The sequence below is a fragment of the Trachinotus anak genome, unplaced genomic scaffold, assembly GCF_046630095.1.
Source record: "Trachinotus anak isolate AG129_WGS33_773 ecotype Australia unplaced genomic scaffold, CSIRO_AGI_Tana_v1 ptg000014l, whole genome shotgun sequence".
Taxonomy (NCBI): domain Eukaryota; kingdom Metazoa; phylum Chordata; class Actinopteri; order Carangiformes; family Carangidae; genus Trachinotus; species Trachinotus anak.
Window position 1 is genome coordinate 13983613 of NW_027273865.1, and position 22071 is coordinate 14005683.

A 22071-nucleotide genomic window follows, 5' to 3' on the forward strand; every position below is an offset into this window, starting at 1 on the left:
TAAAGTTACAGTAGATGAAACCTATATCAGCTGCATTAGCTTGAAGGTCCAAGGTACTGACCTTGGACCTGTAAAGTGCATATAGTCTACTTAATGATAATATTCTGGCTCCTTCAGTTACATTGTGGTCATCTGATGGGTTTCAATCTCCCACCCAGATGCTACCACCTGCAATCATGTGTCCATGTTTAGGTCACATGATAATGACTGAAACATCTGCAGGATAACTGAGCAAACCTCATCCACTGATGATTACCAATAAATGTGGGTGAGAGCTGAAAATTTCCAGTACATGGACCCTGTACTAAGAATTGAAGGGTGTCACAATTACAGATGTTTCTGGCCTGACAAAGACCCAGCTCAGACCAAAACATTGTATGGTGTTCACCTGGAGTGTCTCAGCATTGCTCAGCTCCTATGTTTTGACCAAATTACTGTTTATTTTAGAGAGAAAACTGGTTTAGGTTTGTTGAGACAGACTTTCTGGCCCTTGACCTTACAGTGTGTGCTTCACCTCCCAAATCAACTCTGAAGAAACAGATATTATCAAATGTTTTACTTACTTACAGAGAAGGTAAATGACACTTGTTTGGAGTACTTACTATTGCTGGACTTAAGGTCTCTGTGGATGATAGGTACGAATGCCTGGTTGTGCAGGTAGTCCATCCCTGTGGCAATCTGGACAGCCCAGTTCACCAGAACCCTCGGGGGAACCTTCTTTCCTGCCAGGGCCCGGTTCAGAGCCCCTCCTCTGGCATACTCCATCACTAGGCACAGGTTGGGCTCCCGCAGGCAGACTCCACGGAGTGCGATTATGTTGGGGTGCCGGAGCATCCAGAACAGCCTGGCCTCCTGCCGTACGCTCTCTGCTGTGGCGCTGATATCCTCATCAGGGTCTTGCCTGGCAGCCTTTACTGCTACTTCCTCTCCCCGCCACACTCCTTTGTATACTTTCCCAAAACCACCAGCTCCTATCACCTCCTCCAGGAGCAGTTCTGAGAAGTCTATTTCCAAGGGGCATACACCCACCCCGCCTACCACCAGCCCTCCCGCAGTCAGCTGCTGGTAGCTGGCAGCGTCCCCCCTCGTGACGTAGTTGCTTGGAAAGATACCCACCTTGTCCTGAATCTTACCTGTCCACCAACCCTCATCCCCAGACACTTTGGAGTCTTTGGAGAGAACCTCAAGAAGGTCCCCACGCCGCAGGGTTAACTCCTCATCTGCTGTTGCCTCATAGTCAAATACTGCCGTCCAGTAGGGGTTGGGGTTGTTGGCCCCGCAGCGGTGACCAGGGTGGGAGTCTGGGGAGCCGGAGGAAGAGATGGTGGAGGAGTTCCAGCTACTACCGTTTTCCACTTGCACAACCGGAGCCGGAAACATTGGTGGTGGAGGGGTCATGTTGGGGGGCATGGAGGAAGAGGAGGAGGTAGTAGAGGAGGGGGGCCCAGGCGGGATTAGACAAGGGGGAGGCGGGGAGCAGCAGCCCCCACAGCTGGTGCAGGACAGGGGGGCTGCTGTGCTGCTCGCTCTGCCGTATGGGTTCATGGCAGCCTGACTGCTGTTTGACGCTGTCGGCCTGCCCTCTGTCAACTCAGGCACAAAACCCATACAGGGCCCATTGACTGAGACGAGGTGTCCTCAACCACCAGCAGGGGGGAGAGGGGATCAGAGGATCAGAGAGCTGCAAATGTTGTCCCCCATCACCACATCTCACTGTTGAAACTGTGCCAAATCCTGTCACCGGTTGCTGCTGTGCTGTTGCTATGCACTGTGTAAGTAACATATATTCCCAAAGGCAAGTTCATTCAGGGACAATGTACATCAGGTCAAACACAGACACTCAGATCAGAGCAGAGCAGCAGAGCAAATCCATGAGTGTAATCCTTGGAAACCTAATAGATTGCTTCCACAATTGTGTCTTTTAAAAAGCTGCCACAGTCTCTCACAGGAGACATGAATATGGGTTTATCTAGGAAGCAGCAGGTCTAATGAAATCCTCTGGAAAGATAACTTCAGTCTGATGAGTTCCTGATCAGTGAATGAACTGTGAAATTACATCTAGACATTATTTATCTCTCTGGCCTCTCAATTGCTGCCAACAATTAATAAAACAGGTACATACTTATTATGAATTCCCTACATTGCTGGTCACATAAATGAAACAGCAAAATCCGGGCCCATGTTGCCTTTGTAGTTTTGAATCTCCTGAGCCAATAAATACATTAACTCTCCTGTAGTTACTATCATCCCATTGAGAACTAGTCTCTTGACTACAGAGCTACATAGACACTCAGAGTGGTTAATAAAGCCACGGCTGATTGTCAGATTAATTTGAGTATGGAACACAGACTATTTAAGGGGCCAATAAAAACCGCAGTCTGTGTTTGAGCTGAGTAAAATCCTCTGAGCAGCGGTCCTCATTATTTCTCATCCAGCCCAGTGTAGGCGCACCCCCCCCGCCAGCCATCCCCATGAATATAGGCTGTTTTCTCTTCTATATTGCGTTTGGAAATATCCGTGGATATTCGCCCTACATCCCGACAAGCTGGTCCTGGCTAAATCCTACATGCATGGCCACTCATGAGCCGGTTCAGCGTCCCCGAATAGCCTTTACCAAAAAGGCCCCGTCCATTTTAAGACAGCTGGGGAATTACAGAAACAAGCCGACGGCAGGGCGGCAGGTATTCAATACAGAGCTGTAAAGTGGCACCATGTTCAGCATCCAGCCGAGTCTGAACACAAGAAACCCGCCTCCGTGTCTGTGCAGCGGCCTGGTGAAGTCGCCTCTGCCGGGCTACATGTGTGATGGAGACGAGTCCCCGACTGGAAAAGAAACTCTTGTGCTCCGGAGACAGTAGAGGGATGCCAGCATTTATCATTATCCTGCTGCTCCCTCAGCACGCACGGCAGTCTCGGATCATCAGTCAATAGCCTTGTGGTGAAGAGTTTTTAAATGTCCACGACCTCCTCAGGAAAGACGGCAACAAGCACACGGTGGCAAAAAGGTGGAAAATATTGTCCGCGAAGGTTTGCATGGAGGCATAGCTGCATCACAGTAGGCTATCACTGACCCGAGTGGACGAGATGAAAGAAAGAGATCCACTCCGGCTCCATGTTGCCTTTATCAATAGATCGATACCCCCTCTCCGCAATAATAATAATAATAATAATAATAATAACAACAATAATAATATTAATCGTAATAATAATAATTTGCTATTTATTATGCGCGCATAATCTTGTAGGTGTCCAGTCCAAGCTTGCGTCTTTCGCTCCAAACAGCCTAAACAGCTTTAATGTAATACGTAAACACTTGGCGTTTACTATAACCTAACCCGGACACTGAAGGTAGCAATGTCCACCGACATCATCGCATGGGCGTGTGGTTGCATCCGAGTTAGAAGGACCACCAGAGGCCGGAACCCAGTTTGCGCTCTCGGGAGTCCCTGTCGCTGCCGCTCAGCCAGCTGTCCGGACGTCCATCGTATTCACGCAGGCTTTTCCTCCTAAAAGACGTGACATTTCGAGCACCGGGCTGTCAGTCTGTGGGCTGACTCTGCATCCAAATACACCGGGGTGCCGTTCCCATTCGTGGGGACAAGCGCCACTTCTTTCGCTAATGTACAAATCAAGGGGATGACCGCCGTCTACGCACTTAGTCCCAGCCCACGAGTGCAGATCTGGGGAGCAGCTCAGCGCGCAGGGCGGAGACAAGGGCGCTACAGTCTGTTGGAACGGGACCAGGCTGTGCTAGTGGCGAGGCTGTGCTGGTGCACTGTGGGTAATGCAGTCCTTGAGGGCTCTCCTGCTGACCTACATCATTCTGGCAGCTGATATAACTAAATAATTAACAATATTAAGGAAAAGGCTGACGGAAGTTAACCAAGTACACTTACTTAAGTACTGTATTTAAGTACAAATTCTAAGTACTTCTGTTTTATCTGAGTATTTCAATTTTCTGATACTTTACATTACTGTTCCACTACATTTATTTGATAACTTCAGGTACTTTGCCACTTCAGATTAATGATACAAACTGTTACCTACAAATAAATTATGATCTATGATAGATCAAGATAAGACTTAAATGATCCCAAGGGGGAAACTTATAAGCTGCCCTGCAGTAGGTCTGTATAAAGCAACCTTAAAGTGATGTACACATTATAGCATCTAGTAATTATAATCCAGTGATATAATATATATTGCTCTGAAGTAGGCATTCTGCAAAATGAGTACTTGTACTTGCTACTTTAAGTATATTTGTATGCTCATACTTTTTTCATTTTTAAAGCAAGACTTTTATTTACAATACTATGGTACTACTGCTTTTACTGAAGTTAAATATTTGAATACTATTTGACTACTGTACATTTAATCTACACTACAGTCTACAGAAAAATAGAATTTATTTGGCAATACCTAAACTTCACTGCAAAAATGGATAATATTAAATTATTATGTAATGTAAATTGATAAAAGAGTCATATGCCTACTTTATATTGTCACGGGAACATTGAGCTTTTTTCCTGCCCACATGGTCAGTGACTAGAGAGAGAACAACAGCCCTTAAGCTGTCAGGGATTCACTGTGTTGCTCAAGGACACTTTGGCAGCTTGAGCCTCATTTTGTAAAAGAATAGTGAATATTTTTCTTAAATGACAATTTACAACAATTACCCCAAAAGGAGCTGGGGCTGTCTGTTAAGACTAGAATTAGCACAAACCTGCAAAAACATTACCAAGGGTTTTCTTTTATGCAAGGAGCGCTTGGAGTGAGGGGAAATATTATCATTTCCTTGATAAGATGAGGTTCTCAGAGAAAATGACATTACATGACGTGGTTGAGGGTCTCATGCAACCTGAGCACAGACACAAGATGTTACTGGATTTATTTTGCTTTATGACACAACCTGCAATATACTGTGTAATTGTGTTGTGTGAATCAGGTACAATTAAAATACTGACTGCTTCCTACAGGTACTTGTAGGTACAACGGAAGAAAACAATATATATATAGGGAACAGGTAGTAACAACTGGGAAACAAGCCACCAGGTTTTGTGGGTTTTTCAGGACTGCTCACCCAGTATTTATAAAAAATATTTAGAGCATAATTTATTTCTGTTGTTTTGTTACTCCCTGGTTCATCATTCTTGTTATCTTCCATTGTACATTTAAGGGAACTGGTACCTGATTATACAACACAATTAGACTGTAAATTACAGGCTGTGTTATAAAGTTTTACCCAATTATTGTGATGTTATCTAAAAAATAATACTGTGTAAGAATTTCATAGCAGTTCAGAGTAAAATCAATCATTGGGTTATTCAGACAATGTACAGTGAGAGTAATCCCACCCATCAATTTTTAAGCTGTACTGACCCCTGGTGTCTAATGAGTGAAACTCAAAGTCTTTGCTGGTGGTTCAGTGTCCTATTCAAAAACTGACATTTTCAAAAGCAGGGGTATCATTATTTGGGATTGCTGTAAATTCAATCTATACCTAAGGATATATCATTATCAGTATATCAATATATCACATTAATTTGTCCTATTAAGATTAATGGACAGAATGTTCACTTTTCGTGTATTTTTCAACTCCTTCTACTCATTCATACTTTCAGGTAGAAAATTCAAAAGCCAAAATGTTCAGAAATCTTCTTTCATTTTTGGTTTTATTCAACTTAAAAATCCCATTCATGATTTTTTTACACAGTGACAATCTAAGTTTCATGAACATTTCTGGACTTTTCCAAATGTTTGGACGACATCACACACTGAGTGGGGAGAAGCTGTTAAACTCGTCTGTAAAAACTGTGTTTAACTCAGCCTGACAGCCACAAATTTCACTCTTCACACATAGTTTTTTTGTCAGAACGTAGGCAAATTCGTCTTCTTTCACACACTTTGACAACCAAAACACAGTGACTTACAGAATTCGAGTTATGAGCCTCTGAGCAACAGGAGCACCATCCAACTGCCCCATTGGCTCCGGTGTTAACTGAGACCAAAAAATATGGAGGAAAAACAGAGAGAGATATTTCAAATCGCTGTGTTTGGCAGAGAGTCCTCTCTCAGAAATAAACCTTTAGGTGATAGGAGTTAATGTTCTTTGACTGACAAGCCAGAGTTTTAGAGGTGTGTCTCACGACAATCCCTCTTTTAACCAGGTGTAATTAAGCAGTTACCATCACTATGGAAACCATTAACTACAGCTGGGCACACAAAACGGATTCAGATCAGCTGATCAGACTTGCACACACACATAAGCGCGCAGACGCATAGATAAACAGATACACAGAGACACACAAAGACACACCCTCACACAAACATACAAGCTACCTGGTAACAGCCCCACTCTCAGGCCAGGCACCAGTCACTCATTAATCATTGCAGTCAGTTTAGCTGCCACTGAGGTGACTATGAGAGAAACTTTCAAAGCCAGTCTTATCCAGCCTCTGTGTACACATTCTTACTTTCCCTTTCTTACTTTTAAACAGGTCACGAAGAGAAAGACATTTTTTATACATAATAATTAAGCCTTTTCATAATCTTCATACGGTTCTTTAATCTCAGTTCAAGTTACACATTTCAGGCCATTCACAAAGCAGTTTGAAGTCCACTCCAATGTTCATTACTGTTAAAGTGACATAAAAACTTTATTGTCACTTGATACAAACACTTATCTCTTGTGAGCTTGACATAATTGTTTATGTTAATTCAACAATTTTTGAGTAAAATTTACTTTAATTTATAAAGTCTGTTTATATTTAAATACTTGAATGAACTAAAAAAAAATGTTATGTTCATATGATAACGTAACAAAAACACAAAACTGAGTGTTTTGTTGTCTCAACATAAAACTGCCACAATTTTCTGCTTTTACTGACTTATTATTTTCTAGTACACATACTGTAGTAAAAAGCAACATTACATTTAAAGGTTGAGCTTCCATTTCTTTATGTATCTTAAAATCTTTAAGTAGAGAGAATATTCAAGATGGTGTAGCACAAGTTGCAGCTAATTGGCAGAGCTGGCTTGGTGCTGAGCTTTCTTCCCATTTTTCTTTTTTTTCCACAACTATTGTGTTCCGTTTGCGCGCACACTTTTGTAACCATGTTACACCAAATGGACTCAACAAGATGAACATCTAACTTGTGGCTTTCTCGCTACTGTTTGGTTTGTTTACTCTCTGGTCGGGGCAGCTCGTGTTCAGCCATGTAGCAACTGTTTACACCAGGGATCAGGACGAGCTGGTGACACTAACCCAGCATTAGAGGGATTACAGGGAGTGTAGCAGCTAACTGGGCTGCGATGTCCGCACTAGTGGCCAAACACTGAAACACAAAGGCATAGTGGTAATGCTTTTCATTTGTTTTATTTACTTAATCTAGGAGTTTTTCTTTCTTAGCCCTCAAAATTCACATATACAAACAATAAATAATTGGACACACCAGTTTTGATTTGTAACATATATAGATTTATTAGCAATATTTGACAGTAGTTGTCTTTTAGAGGTGCACACATTTAGTTAACTTTGTCAATTTTGCTATATTAGTTTCATAAACTTAAGTTATTTAATTTCTTGAAGTTAATTCAGTATTCTTTGAGTTACCATTACCCAGGCCATCAAAGTGAGTCCCAGCTCCATCAGACCTGCTTTATGCACACAACAAGAGATGTTTGGTAACAGAAAATAAACAAGTTTAAACAACATAAAATAAATAGTGCAATGTACAATTACAAATGTTTCACTATATTTTAAAAGATTTTTGTTATTTTGTAAATATTTGCTGAAAAAGTATATTATAATATTGTAATAACTTAGTAACTTAACCACTATTCCTGTGGTGGCAAGTTTACATACATTAGTCAACTATAACTGACCACATAATCAAATAATTTATGAATAACTAATGAAGTCATCACATTGCAACTAATTTATTTACAAAAAGAACAGGTTACAGTAATATTGCCATGGATGATAAAGTCCATATTGTGTCAATATCTTTGTTATCCATCAAATGACTATTATATGTCAGACTACAAGCCAATAATTAAGCCATTTTGAATTTGTTTCCACAAAGAAACAACTGCAAAGGACTGAGATTCTGCAGATTTTAGAATTTTACATTCCAAGTTTTTACTGAAAAATTAACAATAAGTTATTGTAGAATTTGTATTAACCAGTGATGGCAGCAATCTTATACAATTTAATAACTAATGTCTTATCAAAGTTTGACAAGTTGTGCACTTTCATTACAAACAATCGTAAACAGGAAGTAAAAACATCCAAGGCATTTTGAGTCCTGATTATATTAAAAAAAGTATTTTTTCCTGTATAGATTGTGATTTATAATAATTTGATTTAAACAGTGTCTGTATGATTAGATTAATTTATGTACAGTCAATGTACAAACATATTAATTCTTTGTCTTGTTTTTGTAATAATCTCTGTCTCATTCAAAAATAAATAAAAGCAATATTTTATTTTTGTTATTGAAACTGTTGCACACAAATTTCTCCTGCTTAGTCAATATGGCAAGCAATTCAACACTCATTCAACAGGGATCACTTTGTTTTGTATTTTGTTATCTCACCATCCCATAGATAGTGGCAAAGGAAATATCCTGACATACTTTATCAAATCTGGGGAGTTTTAAACAGTAAATGTAGTCTGCAACCTTGGCTCAATGTAAAACTTATTTCTGAAACTGAGATAGGTTTTGTACATGCACACAATTACTCATTCAAGTGAAAGAGGTTTCATGTATAATGTCAGTTTGATATGAAGTAACTAACAAATACAAACAATCTTCGCCAGATTCAAGATTCATCACAGTAAGATGTCCTGAAGACTGAGGCTGATATTATGATTGATACAATGTTTAGGTCACTGGAACGGAAATGAGGAAAAACAGGTCTAATGTAGACCTGTTTACCTCTGTCTGGGTTTTACCAAACCCATGTGTATTATGTAGAGAATTCTGGCAAATTCAGTACCTTCCCTGTGGAACTGGATTAGCTTTTTAGATTAGAGCCTATATTGGTGTTGTGGGAGTAAATTGGAGGGGTCTCCCCCGGCAGCTAGCTTTCTGGTTTGTAGTGGGACATAAGAATTCAAATAGGTCTTGCTTCTTTGGATCCATCTTTTTCCATCGTTACTTTAGTATGTTTGCTTGCTTGCTTGGAGAAACCACTTTCTTCAGTCTACTAGCATTTTCTACACAACAGTCCTCCTTGTGGCCGTTTTTGCATCTTTTTGTAGTCGTTTTATATTAATTTTGTGTTCCATCTCTTTTTGGTGATTTGGCAACACTTTATGATCAGTTTGTGTCTCTTTGTGGTAGTTTGTCATTTGTGTCATTTTAGAGATCTCGGTTCTCCAACTCTCCAATCCTCCAGTTCAGTGTGTTGCTCACACCTTTTACAGACAGATGCTGAGGTGGAAGTCGAGGCTGTGACCTCTCTGTTGTGTTACTCACAGCTCACCATAATCACTGGTTCCCACTGTCGTCCAATTATCAACACCATCTTCTGAGACATGTCAAATCAGGATGAGTACAATGAACAGCTTGTAGGTTGTGGTCCAGCATCAGAGCTGATCAGAATGCTTTCTGTATGGCTGCTACATTGTTGTGTAAGACCCCACAGCAGGCTGGTCCATAAATAAAGCCTACAGGATACTGCAATGTATAAAACCTGATACAATAGCGTATACACATTTATGCTGTTCCATTAGAAGCACAAAACTTGGACACATGGAATAGCAGAATTACCAGATCGCTGCAAAAAGTCACCCTCCAACACCGTCCATTTCAGACCTTTCACCTGCAACTGTAAGTATATGAAAAGGTAAATTATTTAACCAGGCAGGTCACCAGTGAACATGTTCCCAAAGTTGCTCTGATTAAATCTAAACAGACAGGCTCAGCACACGAATAAGACGTGTCACTTAGCTGATAGAATCGGTTTTGAATTGGTATGATTAACTTATTATTAGTATATTTATTATTATTTGCTTTCTTTTGTTTTTTTATATATGTATTGGTATGATCGTAACTGGTTGACAAAAGAAGAGAAAATGTAAATTTAAAATAAATCTAGAAGTTGGTGGAACTAAATGTACATGTTCTTTAATAACTCTGTGATTTATCTTATCATTTATTTATTTTTTTGGTTAGAAATGGCTAAATGGGGTTAATGATGTTTTTGTGTTGCTTGCAGCGGGTGAGCCACTGCCTTGATGGTTTTTCCTATTCTGTAATGATTTTGATTTAACTGCTTTCTTCAGTGCCCACCCCATGTTGCAGTAAGCTGGCATCCTGTTGACAATATTAAACCCTGAATGTGTAGATTGTGACTTCCTCCTGCACCAGGTTGATGTGTTCTTTTGCTCCATTACTCTTATACTGTATCTAATACAAATGTGATGAAGTGGTGTGTGTGTGTGTGTGTGTGTGTGTGTGTGTGTGTGTGTGTGTGTGTGTGTGTGTACCTGCTGCCACTATACTAGCTGAATAAAAAACAAACTGTGGTTTTAGGAATTAGTTTGAGTCTATTACCGGTACTTTTTTAATATTTAACAATTAACTTAACTTCTGAATCTATCACATAACAGTTTTTAAATTTACCAGAGCTGGTTTGTGTTATACCAACTGGCTTCAGAGGACTGATCATGTTTAGCGACCACAAGGTTGTGCTATTGACTAATTTGTGAGGATGCATAAAATCTAAATTTGAACATGCAATATGATGAATATACACAATGCTTCTCTAATTTTATTTCTAAATATGTTTATATTCAGATATAGTTTCTTGTGCCTTTAATATCACAGTAAAACACAGTTCTCTCCACTTTTACATTTACTCAAGTACTGTACTTCAGTACAACTTTGTCCTTTACTTGAGTATTTCCATTTTCTGCCTCTTTATACTTTTACTCCACTACAATTTGGACAGAAATATTGTACCTTTATACTTAAAGCCCACTACATTTATTTGATAACTTTAGTTACTACTAAACCTTCCTACTTATCTACTTATGACTAGTACTAGAGTTAATATACTTCGTTAGTATCCACCATTCATTTTCTCATGTCTGTTTGCTGCAGGTGCCGGATTCACTTATGTGGATGTAGTTTGTATTAACCAGTGATGGCAGCAGCAGTATGTTCAATAGTACCTGTTGAACTACATTGCATTATGTTGACAGGTGTTCCTATTATTCAGATCAATGAGGGTATTTTAAACAAGGCTAAACAATCTCGTATGACGCAGTACAGTTCAACAGCACCACAAACTACATCCTCCAAAATGGCCATACAGTTGAATCAACACCTCTTTAACACAGTCTCAACAAAAACTGAACATAATAACCTTCCTGAAGGCGGATTCGTTGCAGGACTGTTGCATTAGGCTGTATTATTTTAGCAAGATGTTCTTATATGTGTTTTTCACAGTATACAGCATGTCCACAGTCAGTAGTAGTAGTAGTTGTGTGCTGCCCCCTGTGTGTTACTATTAGTAGGTTGCACCAACCGGAATCGCGCAGGCGCAGTGGGGGCGGGCGCAGCTCCGCCGCGGTGTCGGTTGAGTATTCTTGGCAGCGTCTCGCCTGGTGAACAGACAGTCGACCGTCGGTCAGCGAGTGTTTCCACAATGTCTGGAGAAATATTTTAACGGAATAGGAGCCCGGTGAAAACAGCGGAGCGGCGTCAGGTGAGCTGTGTGCTCTTTCGGTTTTCTGTGAACAGCCTTAGTTGAACAGTGCGGGCGATTCAAAAGCCAGAAAAGTGACGAGCGAACTAAACGTTAGCGAGCAAACAGCGAGAGACGCCGAGCCGACCAACTTCACTCAGCGCAGAGAGCAACCGCTTTACTACGGCTCGGCCGTTAGGTTCACGGCCACCGGGACCCGGTCTTACCGGCTCTGTGCTCCGCTTCGACCTCTGGCCATCCAGCAGAGTAGCTTTATAGCCTCAAATACACCGCCACCCGCAAAAATGTATTAGCCACAAAATATTCTACAACCTTCCTCCTCATTAGGGCTCCAGTGCGCATGCCTCTTGTGCTCTGCAGACTTCGGATTTGTAGTTTTTCGTACCTGAGTTCATATCAGTTGCGAGGGCCAAGAGAAAACGGTAAAACTACAAGTTCCAGACAATGGGAGCTTTGTTTGGGAGCGCAGCTAGCCAGCTAGTTAGCCTGGACGAGCTTTGAATTTCGAGTAGTTGTGCTGCAATGGGAAGTTGCCTTGGCTGGAAATTTGTTTTAGAATGAGCTGCATGGGAAATATTTTACACACGCGTTTTTTTTAATGGTAGTTTCGCAGTAGTTGTAAATGCTACCGGTTTGCCGTCATAGGTTGTGCAACATGTTTTAATTGTGGTGATAAAAGGAGGATTGATCGCGCTCCTGCGTGTTTGGACATGCAGACTCTGTCCAGCTGTCAAAAGACGTGTGTGCACAGTGCGCAGGATTTGCAGGCGCATAGTAGATATACTGTGTGTGTGTGTGTGTGTGTGTGTGTGTGTGTGTGTGTGTACTGAATGAGGAGGTGATGATGCCCCGGCGTGTCGTCTCCCTTTCATAGAAATCCCCCAAGTTGCTGCCGTATTCCCCAGCTCCGAGGAAATGACACGTCGAGGAAAAGGATGATGGATCTGTCGTGCAAGAGCAGCAGAGCACGGGAGCGCTGCACATATTCCTGGCATCATTTACTCTGGTTGTCTTCCATCTGGAACTAATAGAATAATTATTACCAGGGAACATCAGAGAAAGATCAAGTGTCTTAAAGTGGTTATCCTACTGCTTACACGCCTGTAAGCATGGATGGGTTTTGAGACAATGGGCACCTGGGCACAGACATGTAAAAGGCCCCCACCCCTCCTCCATCAGAGCCATAGCACTTTTCCACTGCATTGTATCAGCTCAACTCAGCTCACCTCTTTTGGTTTTCCATTGGTACCTGGTACTTTTGTTGGTACGACCTCCCCCGAGGTTCCAAGTGAGTTGAGGCGATACCAAGAGGTGACAGAAAACATTTCAGTCTATTGATTGGTCAGAAAGAATGGCCACTATTGCATCATCATTGTGTGAGATGCCATTTATAAACATTAATATTGTGTAAGGTAAACATTTTTAAACACCCAAGGGACTGTACATCACTGCTCACTGTAGCCTGTTACATTTTTGTTAGTGCTGCACATTCAATAAGACAACCCACAAAAGGACACCATGGTCAGTTGAGGGGGTACAGACATTTCTCTGTTTGGTTTCCCGTCAGCATCCTCCATTGTTCATATGTTTGTGGCGTTGAAGATGACATCAAGATGGCTTCATGTGTTGTCACTATAGTAACAATGCCACACTGAGGGGGTACTATCTGCAGTGGATTAACAAATACCTTGTACCACAAGCAAGTGGAGTTGAGTTGGTAGAAGTGGTGGAAAAAAAATGCTAAAAGAGCCACAGATTCAAAATGAAGTTTTGGTTTTGTGTGTCTTTGCAGCCGCATTGTGTGTTTTGTGTTGTTTGGTGGTTGTTTTGTATGTCGTTGGGGTCATTTTCTGTCTCTTTCTGGTCATCTGTCTCTTTGTGGTGGTTCTGCGTATCTTGTATTTTTCCACTACACTTGCACAGTTGCACTTTTCTTGGTCAATTTGTTTTCTTTTGTGGTAGTTTGGCGTCTCTTTGTGATCATTTTGCATTTCTTTGTGGTTATTGTGGTGGTCATTTTTGACTCTCTGTCGTTGTTTTGAGTCTCTCTGCAGTAATTTGACTTCTCGACTAGAAATATTACCAGTCGCTTGACATTGAGCTCTGGTCCAGGGGCATCCTCACCACTTGGGCCACTGGGCCTGTGCCCTATTGGCCCATTCAGTAATGTGTCCAGCACGTGTTGAGCACAGCAGTGCCCACTGTTTGCTGTCCAATGGGGAAATCCAGCACTCCATCTTCTGTTTGAGAGCAAATCATCATTTGAATGCTGACCATACAGTTCTGAATGGTAAAGTTTATGTTGAATAGTAATGACATGGTTCTTCATATTATAAATCCAATTTCCTTTGATCAAAGGCTGGGCAACAGAGAGAGTGAGTTATACAGTGCTCTCTTTTTATAGTTTCCATGAAGAAATTTCCATCCTTTGCATGGATTTTTGAAAATGTTACATATTCAAAGCAAAACTAAGCAGATTAGATATGTATGGACTGGGAACTTTGTTGTTAGCTGAAAATCTAAAGCATGCCTCAGTTATTGAGTAAACAGAAGTTATGTGTCCTGCTGAATGATACTTGGATCAGACATGGTGGTCTTGTGAGACCTTATTGTTAGAGACAGTCTACATTCAGGGGTCACCTTACTGTTCACAACCTTCACTGTTGTATCTCAAACATGAATTACACACTTACTTTATATACTTGCTTTCTGTCTTCTTTTGTAAATCAAGGAATAAATTCTGCTGGTATGTTTCAATGAAGGTTGTTGAAATTCTCCTTTCATCCGTGTGTTATGCGATTTGGATATTGCACTTGGCGATATTGAGATTTCAATAATGTTTTGATAAATTGTTCAGCCCCAGTATATTTCTAGTCAAAACTTATATCTGGGAACGCTCCAAGAGCTCATATGGTTCATACCTTAAATTTTCTCTAGAATATGTTTTGCTGCCAATAGTACACAATTTTGGAAAGTACTGCCAGGTCAACGATATCTATATAAGCATGTTTATTTTGGTATTTTACAATGATAGCACATTATCACACACTGTGCATATCTACACATATTTCATACCTTTGGACCCATGTCACATCGTTGTAAAGCCCCTCCAGCAGTCAGCTTGTCGTTGGCTCCACTCGGTATCAGATAATGAGTGCTTACAGTCTGTGATCTTTAGGAGCGTCATACATTTTCTGCTACTTATTTTGTACTTGTAGTGTAGACAGCTGTGGGAACAAAGGATCCTGTCTTCAAAGAGAGCTGAATGTGGGCCACCTGAGTTATTTCACCTGTAAACATTTCATTGAATCACCATATCCTATCTCAGTAGAGGTGACTCATCAGCTGTTGATTCTCCCTTGTTCCTTTGTTCTAGACAAAGATTTTTAAGGGACTCATACACTGGCATGTAGTCATGGTCATCTGCTTGGTTTTTCCAATGAGGTCTCTTATGTTTTTAGGGAAGCAAAAACAGTGTTTTGGCACTAGCTCTGGTTAGAGTTCTCCTTTCCCAACCGCGACACCTTGGCAGCCCTCCTGCTTTTTGTAATTTTAGAACGAAAGTCTCTTGCCAGGTTTCTATTTAATCCTTGGAGGCGTCTTAGTTAAATAAAGCTTAATAGAAATGAACAATTGTGTGTTTTCACAGTGTGTGCAAGGACACACACACTTGAGCACTTCAAACTACATGCATCACAATCATTGGGTGTATCCTGACAGGTCACAGAGAGGGAGGATGATACCGTAGGCTAAGGATGCCATCTGGTCTATGTCAGGGTGCTTAGTGATGGCTGTTGGTGTGTGTGTGAGGGTGTATGTACATATGTGTGGGTTTTAGGGGAACGAACATGATATTCTTTCGAACTTGATCTCATAGTGTTAAGCCATTGTTAGCTGACTTTTCTGCTACAAGGCTACAAACATTCATTTTTTAATTGAAGTGTATTTCAAACTGCTCTCTGTTTATTGCAGGCTCATACTGTTGTTTAATACTTAAACCCATGTCAGTGGTCAATCTGAATGGGTCAGCACACATCACCACATCTGGCACCACAGCCTCCTTCCAACCTGGGTTGAATGCAGTTTGGGCATTAATATACTGGAATGTACAGGTGTTTCTGTTTGGATCGACAATTTTAGTTCACCCTGGGGATGACCAAACAGATCTAGTTGAGTCAATATTTTCACAGTAGTACAGTAATCAAACTCACTTATATATGTGTTATATTGAATGATATTAGACTGAAAACAACATGTCTAAGCAGAGCAAGGTAAGTTTGTTTAAGTACGGCATCTTAAAATAAGGCAAATAAATTAGATAAAATGAATTACAGCATTTAAAAACAACAAATAAACTCTACTCTAAAAATTACACAAATACTGCAGTTATGGTGCAGTAATATGTACAAACTCCAGACACTGTACAAATCATAATATTCACATATATGTTGTTGTTTAAACAAAATCAGCCTCATCTAACAAGACCGTCAGAAGGAGAGCAAAACAGAAACTGGGAGCACATGGCGTGGGCGAGAGCCAGTGTGCATGCAGAGAGTACTGAAAATGAAATGTTATTTCATAATTATGTAAGGTAGTGTAGTTATGTCACTGTTGTGATGCTTGTTCATGAACCTAATGATGGCTGTGTAGACCTTTACATTGCAAATAAAAATACCAGCAGTAACTAGTGTGATCGTGCGCAGAGATTTACCTGTGACAGTGGTCTCATGTAAATGTGTCAAACGGGGGTTGAATGTGTTCAGTAGACCTGCGTCATACACGTGTATTAGTCAGAGTGCAGGTGTACAGCTTAAGATGAAATGGCATTAGACCACCAACAGTGTTGCATCCCCCTCTCTCCACTCACTTTGATGTATTTGCCTCCCTTGAGGGTCTTATCCATAAGTCAGCATGGATGACAGTGTCAAGAGGTCAGAGATTTACACATAGAGGAGCACACCATGTTTTCTGAAATGAGTCACTGCTTTATGGCCTTCTGTGCAGCTATAAAACATTTGCTAGGTAGGCAGTTGATCTATCAAGCCTGCCTCCCATCTTTTTTTCTGCTCACTCCGTCAGAGGTCAAACTCCCTTAAGGTGTTGTTTACCAATCTGTGTCTTATCAGGAAGGAGGATGAATCAGAGAATCACAGTCCTGCGTGTAAATGTTCAAAATGTGCTTGCATTTGCCAGATAGTGCTGCACTTTTGGTCTTATTGTCAGAGGATAGGGTCTTCTCAGTTTGGATATAAGACAGAATGGGACTCCCAGGCGTATAAGCAGAGGCTACATCCCAGGCTGCATCTTTCTTCTCTTGACTCCTCTCTGTGCAGGGTATGTTTGACTGGGGTAAATATAGCCTGTTGGTTTTAGCTCGAGGATAAACACAGATGTTGAGGAGGTCTTTCTTGCCACAGGTTTGCTTGCATCCTCCCCCTGGTCAACGATGGCAGCAGAGGGAGAGAGGAAGAGAAAAAGCCACCACCATCCATCTACAAAACACTTAAACAGGGTTATTGGACTTAACACTAAGCTTTCGATAGGGTTATAGGAGGCTACAAAGCATTTAGACAGCCTGTCAAAGTGCTGTACATAAAGAGTGATTTACAAAGGCCTGTATGTGGCTGTCCATATAGCAATTCAAAGTGGAAGCCACTCCACAGATATACAAATGGATGTACTTAACCCTGACAGGAGTGTAAACTTGAGTATTTGGATCTGTGTTTTCTGAAGTAGAGGAGACCTTAAAGATTTTCACAGACAAACATATAAGCAAACCAGGTCTGAATGGGTTAATTCTGATTTCTCACACTGAATCCCAGGCCATGAGGGGTGGGAATTGCTGCGATAACTGGCTATGGACCTGCTAAGTCCCTGAACAGTACTGAATGTGTTAATCTCCATAACATTAAGAGCTCTTATCTATAACTCTGCCCCTTTTGTAATGTTTCTCTCCAGCCTATATGCCTCTCTCAGAAGAGACTGATGTTAAATGGTGTTTCAGTGCTGTGCTGTAAGAAACTGTTGATAATAGAAGCACAAATCATGCATTTGGTCTCTGGGGAACAGGCTTTGTTCTAGAAACTTCCAAAGCATTCACATACACATCCATTAACATATATTGTCATGGAGCTGAGAGGGGAAGCCGCCACCTTTCCCTGTAATGTCTTCATTCTTCTTCCTTCATGTTACTTGTGTTGAGTTTGACTGCTGCGTTAAGGGGAAGAGTGTGTTGCTACACCTGCTTCGTATCTGTCCCACATAGGGTTGACAGGTGGTATATATGTGTGTGTGTGTGTGTCTGTGTTTCCACAAAGAGCTCTGTCATGGCAGAAATGTTCTGGAAAGAGGAAATCCTGCATGACAGGATTAAGAAACAGCTGATTCTGTCTCCATCTGTTTTTATGTAGCGAGGAGTAAATTAACCTTGTGTGCCCCACATACACATGAGCTTGACCATCACACACCTGTCAAGTCTTAAGATCACTTGCTATCCCTGTTTTAGTCTGAGTTGCAACATAGAATATTAAGGCTACGCTGTAGTTAGAAAATATCTATACTGTAATTGTGGTATTGATTTAAAAAAAACAAAAACACTAAACACCCTCAGGTTGCAGCTCTTGAAGAGAGGATGTTTCATTCTTTTCTTTGCCATATATCATTGTAAAGTAAATTAGCTACAGTTTTTTTTTTTTTACCACTTTCTTGACACAGACTAAGCAATGGATAGATTAGTCAGATAAATAAATGGCAGATTAAGTGACAATAATCATTAGTTAATTTCTAATTTCTGTTTTACTTTAACTATATGTTCACACTAGGGCTACAACTAATTATTATTTTCATAAGTTAATAATTTTGTTTATAGAATGTTGGAATCAGTAGAAAACTGGCTTTTATTTTAAACTAAATAAAACAACAACTAACGATCATTTGATTATAAGAGTAGTTGCCAATTAACTTGGTGATGATCGATAAATATTTGCAATTCTAACTGATTATTCATTTAGTAAATTAAATGGCAGAAAATGCCCATCACAAAGCCCAAGTTGGTGTCTTCATATAGCTTATTTTTATCCAACCAACAGAAGGTCCAAAAGACCCAAAGATGTTCAGTTTCCAGTGAAACACAGAAAAGCAGCAAAATATTCACATTTGAATATCTCAGCAATGAATATTTGGTATTTTTCCTTGGTTAATGACTTAACCGAATTTTGTATCAGCTGACTGAGCAAAAATGGACAATTCATTTCAGCATTAGCACAAAATATGAATGCGGATGCATCAATAAGGGGATTGAGATGTTTGAAATCAGTGATCGAAAGTGTTAATGTGAATGTGGAGTTTGAATGGCCCTTTATCCCAGTCAGTATCCTGAATCACTGGATCAACGAAAGGTTGTAATGATCGACCCACTATGCCTGCACAGTGAGTCAGTCCTTCATCATGAAAGATATGCATCAGCTCTCTCTGTGCTGCCTGTTAGAGGTCAAGCTGTTGGACAGGAAGTGAGTGAGTACTGAGGAGGATGCGGGTGTGCTGGAGATGAGTGTTGCTATGAATCAGGCATTAGGCGTCAGTGAGAGACGTGGCCTTACATTGCAGAGATCAGTCACCAAGACAACTGACCAGCTCACAGGACATGAGTAAAACCATTCTTTCCAAGCTTAGAAAAATTTGTCTCCAGCATGCAGCTTTTCTTTTACCATTCATTGTAGGCATAGTTTAAGATTAGCTCATCCTAGCTTCTGGAGAGGAGCCACACTGCCTCGGACTGCATGCTGGGAAAAAGAATAGTTGGAGAAAAGGGTGTAACACCAAACACCATCAGGAAATGTGTAGATAGATTTGCATGTTTCCCCCTTCCTCTGTCTCTCAGGATGTTTTGCTTTTAGTGACCTGTATGTCCTTTTTAAAACACAGACAGCTAAGCACATGCGTACACAACCTCATGTGTTTGTTTATGAGTCAGGGTGGGAATGGGTGAGTTTTAAAGATGTTTTTTGTTACTCTTTCTCTCTCTAAATGTGAAATGTGTCATGAAACTACATCAAAAGTCAGTGTTTCTTTGTTTTCCCTCATTTTGTGGTATGTGCGCAGAGAGGCATGCATACATACTAACGGTCTCTCCCTCCCTCTGCCTCTTCACAGCTCAGATCTCAGGGTATGACTGCTGACTGTGGAGCCATTGTTTTAATGCTAATTGAGTATAGCATGTGGTCATTCCATGAATGCTTCTTGGCTCAGTTTTTTATGGTACTGTATCAAAATGTGCATTTTTTTTCCTCCTCATTTCCAAATCAGATTTGATACTGTGATGGAGGCTATTTAGTGGGCTATTTCCACACAAGTTCATTTGGTCTACTCTGCACAAAGAGACTCTGGTATGCTAATGTGTTTATGCTGTCGCTGTGGCAGGGCAGTGCAGATAATATGTTAAGTCTGCTCTATAACAGGGACATAAGGGGATTTCTGAGAAACATACACTATACAGCTGTTTGGTTTTGGGGCTTTTTGAAAATCTTGCTGTGTATCTAATCCTGTGCGTGCGTGCGTGCGTGCGTGCGTGCGTGCGTGCATGCGTGAGTATACTATGGCGATATAAGTCAAAATCAATTCTATATAGTCATAGATTTGTGTTTCCTGGAGTCCAATTGTCATCAGATAACCAAGCTCAGGGTTCAGACTGGAAAATGCAAGGGAAAGAGGGGTATTGTTTCAGGTAATGGTGAGAAGATGAAATATTATAGATCCATGTAATAGATCCATGAGTTTGAAGGCTTATTAGATGCCAAATCGTTGCACACTGATTTATGATACTGTGAGGAAGAATTTAACAACTCTGCAAATTTATTACAGTAACGTTCTTTATATCCCCCACCGCAACTATCTTGAGGTAAGCAGGTAGAATTACACCAAAGTCATCCACCAGAAATTTTCACTTGCATATGTTTGAATGGCCAATACACTGGATGACAGATGATAAGTTCAACTTTTTTGCTAGACAGCGGCTTTTTTGACAAGGAACCCTGCTGTGCCATTGCTCTGGCTTCATAGAAATGAATGAGGGGGCTGTGTTTTTTCCACACAGTGCTAATGTCTGTCAGAACATGGCCTTAATCTTCCTTTATATGTAAAATATGGCTGATGTAAACCACAGTTCCACGGCTTTCCAACAAGCTTTCAAAACAAAGACTAAAGTGTAGTGCAGAGTGTGGGAACACTTCATGAAATGCAACCATAATATACTGATAGGCATCCAAAAACTACAGAAAGGGACCTTCAGTATCTTCTGGTTGTAGTCTGACTGTTTCTGGCTGCCCTGAAGAAGATCCATTTGCCAACTTTTGAAATAACTAAAGCTCCATGGAGATGACAAAGCTTCGTAAAACTAGGAGTAAATATTCATACACTGGTGCTTGTAGCATAAGGTAACCTTTTTACCTTTATCTGTAATATTGAGTATCTATGGCATAGCATACCAATGCAATATGTTGGTAATTAGTTAAACTATATTTTTCTAAAATACAACGTAAATCAACGTAAATCAACGTAAATCAACGTATATCAGTGTTAGTCACACTTAATAGTTATAATCTGTAGTGAAAGTAACTATGATCATGTCCAGTCCAAAAACATTTCATACACTCTGTATAGTTACATGCGGATAATGTTTAAAAAGGAAGTGTTGAGAGGGAAACTGTAGTGTGGCTGCCACTGCTCCGAATCCCTTCCAATAAACCCTCTGTTCATCCTGCACTATACACATATATACACAACGTCCTCCTTTTTTTGTAGCTTTTTTTGCTGAGCCTGAGCCTGAGATGCCTCCTGAGCTGTTACTACATGTGAGAACTTGTATGCCTTCCAGAGCTTTTAAAGTGCCTGATTAAATTAGTAGTATTGTAATTAGCTCTACTGATGCCACCCGTTGAAACACTTGCATTGCAATGCTTAGCTCTTTGACTGTTCAGTCTTCAGGTTGAAGTAGTTCCACTCTCTCATACTTGCCCATTTGCTTTCAGACTATGCACAGCACTGCTGTAAGTAATGGGTGACTCTTTACCATTTTATGGTAAATACTCCTTCATTTCAGTTGATGACCATCAGAAGCATCAGTTATCGATGTGTAATTATTTGTTGCCTAAGATGGTGATGAAAACAGCTGTTGTTTTCCCAACCAACTTTTGTGTGTCTCTGCAAGTGTGTGCGTTTCATGGCTTGAGTGTGTGCAGCATGACAGCTTTGTTAGCTGTCCCGTAGGAGTAGGCAAGAGAGAAGTGGAGGGGAGAAGGAAGTAACAGAAGTTTGGGTGTTGCTCCACACAACAGCAGAGGCTGTTATCATCGTGGG

At 40.7% G+C, this 22071-nt stretch overlaps 2 protein-coding genes across 2 annotated transcripts in view; one reads left to right on the forward strand and one right to left on the reverse strand.

Annotated features, from left to right (window-relative positions):
- map3k10 (mitogen-activated protein kinase kinase kinase 10) overlaps positions 1-3634 on the reverse strand; it is a 40453-nt gene extending 36819 nt beyond the window's left edge. Inside the window, exon 1 of the mRNA XM_071496228.1 lies at positions 603-3634. Coding sequence (XP_071352329.1) covers positions 603-1608 — 1006 coding nt within the window. The 5' untranslated portion in view covers positions 1609-3634. The remainder of the gene's footprint in view (positions 1-602) is intronic.
- Positions 3635-11223: 7589 nt separating this feature from the next.
- Positions 11224-22071, forward strand: part of sipa1l3 (signal-induced proliferation-associated 1 like 3) — a 74100-nt gene continuing 63252 nt past the window's right edge. Inside the window, exon 1 of the mRNA XM_071496227.1 lies at positions 11224-11718. The gene's annotated coding sequence lies outside the window, so the exon portion shown is untranslated. The remainder of the gene's footprint in view (positions 11719-22071) is intronic.